The sequence below is a fragment of the Stenella coeruleoalba genome (genome assembly GCF_951394435.1).
Source record: "Stenella coeruleoalba genome assembly, chromosome: 3".
NCBI lineage: Eukaryota > Metazoa > Chordata > Mammalia > Artiodactyla > Delphinidae > Stenella > Stenella coeruleoalba.
The window spans coordinates 34620029-34634340 of NC_137148.1; the positions used below are offsets into that span (position 1 = coordinate 34620029).

Sequence of the window (14312 nt, forward strand, 5' to 3'; positions counted from 1 at the left end):
GCAGCAAAGGCAGTTCTAAGAGGGAAGCATATAGTAATACAAGCCTACCTCAAGAAACAACAAACATCTCAAATAAACCATCTAACCTTACAAGTAACTAGAGAAAGAAGAACAAACAGAACCCAAAGTTAGTAGAAGGAAAGAAATCATAAAGATCAGAGCAGAAATAAAAGAAATAGATACAAAGAAAAGAATAGCAAAGATCAATAAAACTAAAAGCTGGTTCTTTGGGAAGATAAACAAAATTGATAAACCTTTAGCCAGACTCAACAAGAAAAAGAGGGAGAGGACTCAAATCAATAAAATTAGAAATGAAAAAGGAGAAGTTACAACGGACACCACAGTAATACAGAGCATCATAAGAGACTTCTACAAGCAACACTTTGCCAATTAAATGGACGACCTGGAAGAAATGGACAGATTCTTAGAAAGGTATAACCTTCCAAGACTGAACCAGAAAGAAATAGAAAATATGAAAAGACCAATCACAAGTAATGAAATTGAAACTGGGATTAAAAATCTTCCAACAAACAAAAGTCCAGGACCAGATGGCTTCACAGGTGAATGCTATCAAACATTTAGAGAAGAGCTAACACCCATCCTTCTCAAACTCTTCCAAAATACAGCAGAGGAAGGAACACTCCAAAACTCACTTTATAAGGCCACCATCACCCTGATACCAAAACCAGACAAAGATACTACAAAAAAAGAAAATTACAGACCAATATCATGATGAATATAGATGCAAAAACCCTCAACAAAATACTAGCAAACAGAATCCAACAACACATTAAAAGAATCATACACCACGATCAAGTGGGATTTATTCCAGAGATGCAAGGATTCTTCAATATATGCAAATCAATCAATGTGAAACACCATATTAACAAATTAAAGAATAAGAACCATATGATCATCTCAATAGATACAGAAAAAGCTTTTGACAAATTCAACATCCATTTATGATAAAAGCTCTCCAGAAAGTGGGCATAGAGGGAAACAACCTCAATATAATAAAGGCCATATATGACAAACCCACAGCAAACATCATTCTCAATGGTGAAAAACTGAAAGCATTTCCTCTAAGATCATGAACAAGACAAGGATATCCACTCTCACTGCTATTATTCAACATAGTTTTGGAAGTCCTAGCCACAGCAGAGAAGAAAAACAAATAAAAGGAATACAAATTGGAAAAGAAGAAGTACAACTGTCACGGTTTGCAAATGACATGATATTATTCATAGATAATCCTAAAGATGCCACCAGAAAACTACTAGAGCTAATCAATGAAGCTGGTAAAGTTGCAGGATACAAAATTAATGCACAGAAATCTCTTGCAGTCCTATACACTAACAATGAAAGATCAAAAATAGAAATTAAGGAAACAATCCCATTCACCATTACAACCAAAAGAACAAAATACCTAAGAACAAACCTACCTAAGGAGGTAAAAGACCTGTACTCAGAAAACTATAAGACACTGATGAAAGAAATCAAAGACAACACAAACAGATGGAGAGATATACCATGTTCTTGGACTGGAAGAATCAATATTGCGAAAATAACTATACTACCCAAAGCAATCTACAGATTCAATGCAATCCCTATCAAATTACCAATGGCATTTTTTACAGAACTAGAACAAAAAATCTTAAAATTTGTATGGAGACACAAAAGACCCAGAATAGACAAAGCAACCTTGAGGGGAAAAAACAGAGCTGGAGGAATCAGACTCCCTGACTTCAGACTATACTACAAAGCTACAGTAATCAAAACAATATGGTACTGGCACAAAAACAGAAATATAGATCAATAGAACAGGAGAGAAAGCCCAGAGATAAACCCACGCACCTATGGTCAACTAATCTATGACAAAGGAGGCAAGGATATACATGGAGAAAAGACAGTCTCTTCAATAAGTGGTACTGGGAAAACCAGACAGCTACATGTAAAAGAATGAGATTAGAACACTCCCTAACACCATACACAAAAATAAACTCAAAATGGATTAAAGACGTAAATGTAAGACCAGACACTAAAGCTCTTAGAGGATAACATAGAACACTCTGACATAAATTACAACAATATGTTTTTTGACCCACCTCCTAGAGAAATGGAAATAAAAACAAAAATAAACAAATGGAACCTAACGAAACTTAAAAGCTTTTTCACAGCAAAGGAAACTATAAACAAGACAAAAAGACAACCCTCAGAATGGGAGAAAATATTTGCAAAAGAAACAATGGACAAAGGATTAATCTCCAAAATATATAAACAGCTCATGCAGCTCAATAGTAAAAAAACAAACAACCCAATCAAAAAATGGGCAGAAAACCTAAATAGACATTTCTCCAAAGAAGACATACAGGTGGCCAAGAGGCATACAAAAACCTGGTTAACATCACTAATTATAAGAGAAATGCAAATCAAAACTGCAATGAGGGGCTTCCCTGGCGACGCAGTGGTTGAGAGTCCGCCTGCCGATGCAGGGGACACAGGTTCGTGCCCTGGTCCAGGAAGATCCCACATGCCACAGAGCGGCTGGGCCCATGAGCCATGGCTTCTGAGCCTGCACGTCTGGAGCCTGTGCTCCGCAACGGGAGAGGCCACAACAGTGAGAGGACTGCATACCGCAAAAAAAAAACAAAAACAAAAAAACTGCAATGAGGTGTCACCTCACACAGGTCAGAATGGCCATCATCAGAAAATCTACAAACAACTAATACTGGAGAGTGTGTGGAGAAAAGGGAACCCTCTTACACTGTTGATGGGAATGTCAATTGATACAGCCACTATGGAGAACAGTATGGAATTTCCTTAAAAAACTAAAAATAGAATTACCTTAAGACCCAGCAATGCCATTACTAGGCATATACCCAGACAAAACCATAATTCAAAGGACAGATGCACCCCAATGTTCATTGCAGCACTATTTACAATAGCCAGGTCATGGAAGCAACCTAAATGCCCACTGACAGAAGAATGGATAAAGAAGATGTGTTACATATTTACAATAGAATATTACTCAGCCATAGAAAGGAACAAAATTGGGTCATTTGTAGAGAGCGGATGGACCTAGAGACGGTCATACAGAGTGAAGTAAGTCAGAAAGAGAAAAACAAATATCATATATTAACGCATATATGTGGAATCTAGAAAAATGGTACAAATGAACCGGTTTGCCAGGCAGAAATAGAGACACAGATGCAGAGAACAAACGTATGGACACCAAGGGGGGAAAGCAGGGGGAATGAATTGGGAGATTGGGATTGACATATATACACTAATATGTATAAAATAGATAACTAATAAGTAACTGTTGTATAAAAAAATTAAATTAAAAAAAGAAAAAAGTGAAAAAAGAATTTTCATCTGGAGACTTCACCCAAGAAGGTCCACTTTACTCAAGTACCAAAAGACTTTTATGAGCTGGTCAGCCTAATAGCTTGATTCCCAAACAGAGTGTTCTAGTGAGACCATAGCTAACCAGAAAGCTCATGTTCCAGCAAAACTTCAACTATGATATATTTAAATAGAATCCTTCAACATCCAAAATGAAAAAGTGGTTATTGTTTGCCCTCCTTCATGAAAACAAATGAACCATTGTACTTTTTCTTGAACTAATACATAACATCAACTTTGAAAATTAACAACAGGAAATCAGAAATAACCTCTTCTCTTACCTCCACCACTGTGGTTTCTGCAGCTTTGCACATCGGCAAGTTGAAATTCCTTGCACTTTTCCTACATTAGAGGAATAAGGAAGTGGAGAAAGAAGGGCAAAAATAAGTGTCTCTCTCAGCTTTAATTATAGATTAAAAGAATTTCTGTAAACCAAGACTTTGTGAATCTTTTTAAAAGAGTGTATCATATTTTCGATAAGTTCTATAGCCATTTTATAAACAAAAACAATACGATGGTCACTTCATTCAATTATATAGCTTTTTATGGGGTTAAGAGAAAGAGGGAATACTTTTCATATTCAACATAGTTATACACAGAAAAATAAAATGGATATTAATAAATCTACTCTAAAACTAATTTCTCTAAGTCTTTTACCTGAGATGCCACTTTGTTTTATAGTTAAATATTTCACTAAGCTTGCTCTTGTTAAAATATTAAGAAAAGTAGCAAGTGCTTTATATGAGAAGGTATAGTAATTATACTCCTATTAAAGAAACCTATTGCTGAAATTAACTGAAACATTCATCGGTGATTTGTGAGTTGTAAAGATCAGTGTGGAGAATCAACTTCTAATGAAATTTTTAAAGCTACAAGCCCCCCATCAGACCCCGAAGTGAAAAATTTTAAGAAGCGGCCAATTTTGCTGATGGTTCTGCATTGCCAAGTTCCTAAATTAATGCACTTCCTCTAATTATAAAAATCTTAATGTATTTTTGTTTCTGAGAGTGTAAATTGATAGGGAAAATTCTTTGGTAAAGAGAAATAATTCACAGCTATGCCTTAACAGCTCTTTGTGACACCAATGTTTCTTTCACTTGGATTCAAGGATAGGTGTGTCCTCAAGAGAGGAATCCTTGTGTACTTTGACAAGTTACCGTGTTGGATTCCACCAGACGTCCAGCATCAAAAGCTCCAAGGGCAGAGTGGCCTGAGGTGCAGGCATGCAGAGCCTGCCCACTCTAACAATGGCCTAGACAGACCTCTGTACCAGTTGTCCCACTAAACGTGAAGGTCAGCCTAGAAGTCAGTATCTTAAGAATCTAGGCCACCTGACCACTGGGGACAAGCACTCTCATTTCACATCAAAGCTCAATGGCTACTGAGCAGAAACTACAGGCATAAGGTCTGTACTCAGAATAGCCCTTGTGCAGTCTTTAGATAACAGGCAATAAAGCACAGGATAAACTCATGGAAATACTTTAAACAATTCATTTCCATTTGCTACTATACAATTTCATTAACCTTTAAAAAAAAACAACAACTAAGCTTTGCAAGCATTACATCAAGGTGTCAAATAAGGTAGACATCATTCAAAATGTCCTCTGTAATTGCCAAAATTAGTTATAATATCAAAAATTGGCTAAATTCTGGGACTTCCCTGGTGGTCCGGTGGTTAAGACCCACACTTCCACCGCAGGGGGCACGGGTTCGATTCCTAGTTGGGGAACTAAGATCTCATACGCTGTGGCCCGGACAAAAAAACAAAAACAAAACAAAAACAAATGAACCAAAAAATTGGCTAAATTCAAGAAATCAAATACAGTATTAATGTCATAGAAGATCTTCAGAAATGAACAAAAACATGAGAGTGACCACTGGTAATTTAATTGTGATTATACCAAAGCTGCATTTGATAAAGATAAAAAATATCACTAACTAAAAGCAGAAAAAGGCCAATATTATGAGAAAGACAAGTATTTCCGTAACCTAACAGGCGACGTCTTCAAGACCAAACATTTTGAAAAACTTTTATGAGTATATTCAAACGTGGCACAATTTGCAAAAACAACTATATAATCCCTAAATCCAAGATACTAAAACTTGGTATTTAGTATGCTTAGGGTGATCAAAAGATATTGAAATCTATTAAGTGGTTTAATATCTGTGGCTATCTAGATAACGAGAATGAAAGTTAAACATTATTAAGGGTAACCAACTTTCCAGACATAATCTTTATAAGCATTTCCTAGAAGACACCAATAGGCCTGGAAAAGAACTGACCTAAGTGATTATTAGCAATATTTTTCCATAATATCAAAGTAACAGGCATTTTAAGACAATTCATATAAATAACACTGTCAAAATTAAATATAATTGTGTGCTTTAGTCACATTTTTTAAGCATGTCACAACACTGTAACTAGTTTTGGCAACTAAAGTACACGGGCAAAAATAATTTGTATGTGACTATATACAAGGATATACAGATTCAAATAGTTAACAAACAGTGCACCATGGGTACCAACCAATCAGAACAGATGTCCTCAAGTGCATCAAACCAGCATGACTGCACAGCAATGGTTCTGCACCCACCTAGATACACACACACAGGTGTGTTTGATTTTAAGCCATTTTTAAAATAAATTTTTAAATACCAAACACATCAAGATATCCATTTTGTAATCATAATTTCGGAAATATAAAGTTGCTGAAATGCATTACATTTAACATTTTTTAAAACCATTATATTACCTGAAAATCACATTTCCTGCTCGGTCTGCCTTCCAGGCTTTCACCAAAGCGAAATCCCCTGTGATTGCTTCCTCCAAAATAAAATGTTGACCATTAAACTCCCTCACCTGCAAGAGACAAAGAGGGCATTGTCAGGATCTGCAGAGGTCTTGTTTGGTTGTGCTCCCTGCTCTCATAGAGGCAGATAATAAGGATACAAGCCTAGTTAGAAAAGAGGGAGAGATCTAAACTGAAACTTCAAGGAAGAGTAGTGCAGGCAACCAGGGCTTCGTCAAAATGGTGAAGAGGGGCTTCCCTGGTGGCACAGTGGTTGAGAGTCCGCCTGCCGATGCAGGGGACACGGGTTCGTGCCCCGGTCCGGGAGGATCCCACATGCCGTGGAGCAGCTGGGCCTGTGAGCCATGGCCGCTGAGCCTGCGCGTCCGGAGCCTGTGCTCCGCAACGGGAGAGCCCACAGCAGTGAGAGGCCCGTGTACCGCGGGAAAAAAAAAAAAAAAAAAAAATGGTGAAGAGGCCACTGAGGGAGCAGCATGTGCAAAGGTTCAGAAGCAAGAGGAAGCTTGGCAATTGTGAGGAGCTGAAAGCTCCATATGCTTAAGGCATAGACTGTGTTAGCACTCACTTTATTATTTGTGTGAATAATTTACATACTGAACACGAAAAAGAGCCCCAGAAAACCATGTAAGTTGCATGAAATGGGCAATGAGTGGTTTTCCTACTTAAAATAGTTATAAAAATCCATTCATCTCTTCTAATGAATCCATCATCCTCTGTTGAGATTTTAATTGGGATTCCTAAAATTTGTAGAGAACTGACATGCTATATCCTCCCACCTGTGAGAATATAGGCCTACATTTTTTAAAGTCTTCTTTTACCTCCTTCAATAGTTTCATAGTTTTCCCTCAGAAAAAGCTTTGTATATATTTTCCAGCTTTATTCATAGGTGCTTCTTGGTTTTTGATACCACTGTGACTGTTATATTTTATTCTATTATACCTTCTCTCTGTCATTACTGGTCTAATGGAAGGCTATTGATTTTTGTATGTTTATTTACTTTTAATTCTACTCCAAATGGGAGGGGAGGGAAGAAGACGCATAAAGCAAAACTATGCCGCGGCATTTTGTTCCTTTTTTCTTCATGGGGACTTAGCTCTGGGAATTGAAAGGAAGAGGGGAAGTAACGTCAATACCTCTCTCCATCACCACAGGAGATGGGAGCCATTTGAAGGCCAAACTCCATTTTCATTCCTACTGCGCCCCCTAGTGGACAAATTACATGCATTTTATAGAAAGCTGGAGAAAGCTCCAGTACATTTACTTTTCTTTAACTGTGGTTTAAAACAAGAAATTTTCTTTTTTTTTAAATTATAGTTAATTTACAGTATTGTGCTAGTTTCAGGTGTGCAGCAAAGTGATTCAGACATATATATGTACACATATACATATATATTCTTCTTCAGATTCTTTTCTATTATAGGTTATTACAGATATTAAATATAGTTCCCTGTGTTATACAGTAGGTTCTTGTTTATTTATATACATATAGTAGTGTGTGTATGTTAATCCCAAACTCCTAATTTATCCCTCTCCCTCGCTTTCCCTTTTGGTAACCATAAATTTGTTTTCTATGTCTATGAGTCTATTTCTGTTTTGTAAATAAGTTCATCTGTATCATTTTTTTAGATTCCACATATAAGTGATATCATATGATATCTGTCTTTCTCTGTCTGCCTTCATTTAGTATGATAATCTCTAGGTCCATCCATGTTGCTGCAAATGGGATTATTTCATTTCTTTCATGGCTCAGTAATATTCCACTGTATGTACATACCACATCTTTAACCATTCATCTGTTGATGAACATTTAGGTTGCTTCCATGTCTTGACTATTGTAAATAGTGCTGCTATGAACATTGGGGTGCATGTATCTTTTCGAATTAGAGTTTTTGTCTTTTCCAGATATATGCCCAGGAGTGGGATTGCTGGATCATATGGTGACTCTACTTTTAGCTTTTTAAGGAACCTCCATACTGTTTTCCATTGTGGCTGCACCAATTTACGTTCCCACCAACAGTGTAGGAGGGTTCCCTTTTCTCTACATCCTCTCCACCATTTATTATTTGTAGACTTTTTGATGATGGCCATTCTGACCAGTGTGAGGTGATACCTCATTGTAGTTTTGATCTGCACTAAAACAGAATCATTTCTTAAAGAACAGTTTCCTTAAAGACATTATCCCACTTTCCTGTTAGAAAAGCTTAATGAATTTAGGGAATCACTGATGAATGAGGATCATATTAATATGAACTTAGACAAATTATATGAAAGATATTTGTAACCTACACATCAATATAGTTTAAGTCTTATGTATTTCAGCCGTCACCAGAGATGATAGTTGAGGCCTTTACATACAGATCTAGAGAACTACATATACATCTAAATATATGCTAAGCCAGGGCAAAGTAAAAACATTGGCGTTTCTTTCTATTCCAGTTATCTAATTTCCTGAAGAGTCTACACATCAGCAGTTGCTAAGTGTTCACTATTCTAAAATTTTAAAACAGGGGAGGAATTGGTTTTGTCCAACTAGCTGTTATATTTACTTGAAAGAGTTATGCACGTCAGAGTCTCCACTTCCCCATCTTTCAGTCCTTTCTTGAATCCACTCCAGTCAAATTTTCACCATTCCAGAAAAATCCTCTTCTCCAGAAAAATCACTGTTTAAGGTCACCAATGACTTCCACGTTTCCAAACCCAACAGTCAATTTCCAGTCCTCTTACCCAACCTCTTCATACTCTGACATGGTTGATCACTCCCTCCTTTGTAAAAGTTCCCATCTTCCAAATCACCGGACTCCCCTGGGTTTCCTCTCCACTCACTAGACACTCTTTCCCATCTTATTTGCTGCTCCCTTTCCTCTTTTCAACTTTTCAATGTCAGGCCTCTTCTAAACCCTTAAAGGCAGAAGAGCTGTTCTCTGTCTACACTCCAACCCCAGTCCCATGGATTTAAACACCACGTGCTGATGCCTCCAAAGTTCCTACCCCAGCTCTCAACCCTCTCGGAGCTGAGCTCGAGCCTACAGAACACCTCCTCTTGGAAGCTAGTGAATGTCTCAAAAGCACCAAGTCCAGGCAGAGCTCTTTGATTACCCCCATGCTCGGCCCTTTTCAATAAGCAGCATGCTTGATTCTTGTCTTTTCTTACTCAGTAAATCCTGTTGGCTCTACTATCAACATATTTCCCAATTGCAACCACTTCTCACAAATTCCACTGTTACCACCTTAGTCTAAACCACCTTCCACTCCCACCTGGATTAATACAACAGCCTCTTCATCCGTCTCCCTGCTTCTGCTGTTGGGTCTCCAGCAAAAAAACTCACTACCCAACAGCCACGGTGCTCTTTCCAAAATGTAACTCAGATCCCATCACTGTCCCACCATATTCAAAACACTCTGTTGTCCTCTCACCACACTCAGTAAAGGCCAAACTCGTGTGGTCTGGCTCCTGCCTCTCTTTAACCTCCAACCCTACCACGCTCTCCTCATTCATTCTGTTCCAGTCTTACTGCCCTGCTGTTCCACACATGAGGCAAGCCTGCCCTGGGACCCTGTCCTTCCTCTTCCTTCTGAGTAGAGCACAAACCTATAATCTTCACCCAGCTCATTCCCTATTTTATTCAGGTCTCAACCAAATGTCACCTACTCAGAGAGGTTTTCCCTGACCCAGCCTGGAGCACACCTTCCTGACCACACTCATCATCCTCTCTGCCTTTGCCCTACTTGATTTGTGTTCACAGCACTTCCAGTATTGACATTGTCTGTTTGTCTATTTGTTCTTTGTCGGGGGGACTTGGTCTAGAACACCCCTTTTTCCACCACGCTTAGACCAGTGTTTGACAAACAGAAGGTCCTCAATAACTATCACTGACCTAAGGAATTCACTCATTTCCTCTTCCCACCATAATCGAGGACAACAAAGAGCTAACAAGAATCATTTCAAGAAATTACTGTTGTATTCCTAGGGGATGCAGACAGAATGACAAAACTGCTAGATTCTTACACCTCCTGAGATGAACCCAGGCATTCAGAACAGATTCTAGTCTATCCTATGTTTTCACCAGGAGAGTTAATGCTGTAACTTCTAGCAAGCTCTCAAAGCATTCACCCGATTTTGCCAGGCATCTTTATCTATATTAACCAAGATCCATCTTAATAATTAGGTTCCTGTCCTTTACTTTGTCAACAACTTTTTAAACCTAATTAGGCGGTAAAGAAAGAAGCAAGATAGCGTATTAACAAAAGCTTTGGGTCAATATAGGTCACTCTAATCAGAAAGGCAAAGCTCCAGATGGAGGACGCTGCTGGATAAACACTGGACAGCAGGGGACAAGGGCATGACCTTTATCTTCCCTCAAAACACGGACGTGCAGAGCTAACATCCCTATAAGCAGAAAGGTGATAAAAGCCCTTGATTTACTAAATTTTCGCTTCCCTAGAGATAAGCTCAGCATTTCTGCAACATTTGTTAATGCTGATGAGCCATGTGGGCAGGGAGAAGGGAAAGACACTAAAAATACAGCTGGCATGTGTCATTTTAAAAACTGGCTCAAACCTGAGGATCTCAAATACCTATATCTAGAGTTCTTTTCTTTTCTTTTTTTTTAAAAAAAGATTTTTTTGACGTGGACTATTTTTAAAGTCTTCATTGAATTTGTTACAGTATTGCTTCTGTTTTATGTTTTGGTTTTTTGGCCGTGAGGCATGTGGGATTTTAGTTCCCCCACCAGGAATTGAACCCACACCCCCTGCATTGGAAGGCGAAGTCTTAACCACTGGATTGCCAGGTAAGTCCCTATTCTTTTCTAATATGTGAGTGAAGTTACCCAGTATAAAGATACCCCATCCTATCTAGCACTTTAAATAAAACTAAGTTATTCAGTTATTCAAATAGGTCCAGTATACAAAATGAAGGACAAAGGAGATAATATGAACCCTCTGTTCCATTATATAGTTATAACTGCCCCCGCTTTTTAAGATTGTAGACAAACTTGTGATTTCTTTGGCTTTTTTCTCCCCCTTCAATCACATCCAGAAGGGGCCTGAGCATGAAGAGTTTAACACCATATATAGCATACATTTACTCTATTTTCCACATAAACATAATCAGCAATTATAAATGCTCCTAAATTTCTTAAAACTTACCATAAAACTAATCTTGACTTGTACCTCTTCTATGGATTACAGATTCTTTTCTTCTCATTTATTTATTCTGGTCTCTCTATGTGATTTAAGTTACTAGCAGATGCTCAGTTTTAGCTAGAAATTTTACCTAACATGTTTACATTACGGAATGAATGACAGTGTTCTCACACAGATGTGTTTTGTTTTTTTTGCGGTATGCAGGCCTCTCACTGTTGTGGCCTCTCCCTTTGCGGAGCACAGGCTCCAGACGCGCAGGCTCAGCGGCCATGGCTCACGGGCCCAGCCGCTCCGCGGCATGTGGGATCCTCCCAGAATGGGGCACGAACCAGAGTCCCCTGCATCGACAGGTGGACTCTCAACCACTGCGCCACCAGGGAAGCCCAACAGGTGTGGTTTTATACTTAGTTACCCAACAAGTCCACCTGGAATCCTGTGCTGATAGAGATATCCAGCTTTCTTACCTCTCTTGGCTTACTGGCAATGGCAATGCTGCCATCTTTGTTGTATTTGATCGGTGACCCTCCTTCTTGCACTAGGGTCCCATACCCTGTGCTGGTGTAAAATGCAGGAACTCCAGCCCCACCTGCACGAATCCTCTCTGCAAGCGTGCCCTACAAGTGAAAAAACAACACTGCATCAGAAGTCTATTAAACACTTCTGTCTGCAGACACAGAAACACTTACAGGCACCATCCCTGTATTCTAGGTGTTTACCAATCTAAACCACACCCAGCAGTGCATACTGGTTTGTCTCGCTGACACTGCAGGCTAGAATATCAATGTAAAACAGTTACTATCTTTCTAGACAACAACCTCTCTATCCTTAATCCTTAATTCTTAATGGAACTGCTTATTTGTATATTAGTGCTTTCAGCTTCCATGTCTCCACTGGTTTCTTGACATCACATTCTACATCAGTCTATCTGTAATATTTTTAAAGAAATTTCCAAATCTGAAGTATGTGACTTTAACTGTATACATTAAAAAACATACAGTTAAATTTTGTGTTTTACTATGTACTCTATGTAGGCATGGCCTGAACCTTATCTTTAATAACAATGTTATGATTATATAATAATAATGTAAAATGTTCAAACCTATCTAGAATTTATTCTAAACCATTCTCGTAAGTATTTTATCTACTACATTATCTAACTAAGGAAAAATTCAAGATAGGCAAAGAGTACAACATACAGGTAAAATGGTTTTTAAAAAGCCAAGAGAGATTCAAATTTTGTTTCAGAGTAGGAACAGCTATATGTAAAGTTTTTTTGTATCTTCTTCTGATCATCTTTGTCCCCCTTCTAGGGATCAGTGATTTCAAACCTAATTTCCCCAGCTCTTCCACCACCACCTGCCTTTCCACCTGGTTTTCCCACAGGGTAATAACTCTGGACCCGGACGTTTCCTGACACACTCCCTAATGTGAAACATCTTGTTATGGTCTAGCTACATCATATTCAGACTAGATAACTGACTAGCTAACCAGTAGTAAGAATAGGTTCAGATTTTGTTTTGTTTTGTTTTGTTTTGGCTGTGTCACGCGGCTTGTGGGATATTAGCTCCCCAACCAGGGACCGAACCCGTGCCCCCTGCAGTGGAAGCATGGAGCCCTAACCACTGGACTGCCAGGGAATTCCCTAGGTTTAGATATTAATGATGGTGTGTTAATATTGTCCCAACCTGAAAACAAGTTTCCACTTGAACTGGGGCCTTTAAATACTAAACTCAAAGAAGGGACTAACAGCTGGGATTTCAGACACTGTGTCATTTGGAATAGGCGGGATATTCTGAGGAAGGATGAACCTGTGACATAAATGAAAACCTTCCAGATACCTGGTTCTCTGTTCTAACTGATGGACAGAGGTGACTCTTCCCTGCACTTTGGGTACTTTAAGTTAATAACATCCACAAAAATTAAATCATCAAAACAACCATAATAACACTCCCTACTTTAAAATATTTTTTATGTCCACCCTCCCTGAATACTATACTCCTCTTTGTCCAACTGGGCAAAGGCATGAAAATCGACTATTGACACATACAGGCCCCCTGCAGGTACCACCAAGACCCCACATCCAACCCCCAAGGGAGTCCTAATCCCTACCACTTCATCAGCACTTCCTCCCTGGCTCTCAGGCTGCAAAACGAGTTCCCAGAGCCAATGTTTACTCATGCACCACTAAACTGGGGCAGGAAATTCTGACTTCTTTCAGCTTAAAGGAAGAATGTGAAAGAAATATTAAGGAAGTTCCTTTCCCATGTATATGCCCTCTGACAAAATAAGGGATAATGCAAAAGATAAAAAAAAGGCAGGGACTTCCCTGGTGGTCCAGTGGTTAAGAATCCACCTTCCAATGCAGGGGACGCAGGTTCGATCCCCGGTAAGGGAACTAAGATCCCACATGCCATGGGGCAACTAAGCCCATGCGCCACAACTAGAGAGAAGCCCGTGTGCTGCAACTACTGAGCCTGCGCACTCTAGAGCGCGTGTGCCACAACTAGACAAGCCCACGTACCGCAACGAAGACCCAGCACAGTCAAAAAAAAGAAAAAAAAAGAAAAAAAAGGTAATTGTAAAGTTAATATTCAATAGCTCCAAACTCAAAGGATATGTTACCTCAAACTACAATGTGAAGATGAAAACTATATGCTATGGACGGATTTGTGTTCCCCCCGCTCCCAAAATTCACATGTTGAAGCCCTAACCCCCAACGTGCAACAAGGTTAAATGAGGTCATAAAGGTGGGGCCCTGATCAAAGAGGATTAGTGTCCTTGTAATAAGAGACCCTAGAGCACTCACTTGCAGGTACTCTCCCTCTGCCTCTCACTGTCCCTCTCCCTCTCTCCCCTCCCCCCACCAAGAACCAAATCAGCCTGTACCTTGATCTTGTACTTCTCAGCCACCATAACAGTGAGAAATAAATTTCTCTTCTCTAAGCCACCCAG

General features: G+C 39.1%; 1 protein-coding gene across 5 annotated transcripts in view; it reads right to left on the minus strand.

The window, feature by feature from the left end:
• The window catches only part of OXCT1 (3-oxoacid CoA-transferase 1), a 144098-nt gene that overhangs the window by 109497 nt on the left and 20289 nt on the right, over positions 1-14312 (minus strand). For all 5 annotated transcript variants that reach the window (XM_079917113.1, XM_079917112.1, XM_079917115.1 and 2 more), the window contains exons 5-7: positions 11825-11974; positions 6159-6265; positions 3687-3747 (exon numbers count right to left, since the gene is read on the minus strand). In XM_079917113.1, the coding sequence (XP_079773239.1) occupies positions 3687-3747; positions 6159-6265; positions 11825-11974 (318 nt within the window). The remainder of the gene's footprint in view (positions 1-3686; positions 3748-6158; positions 6266-11824; positions 11975-14312) is intronic.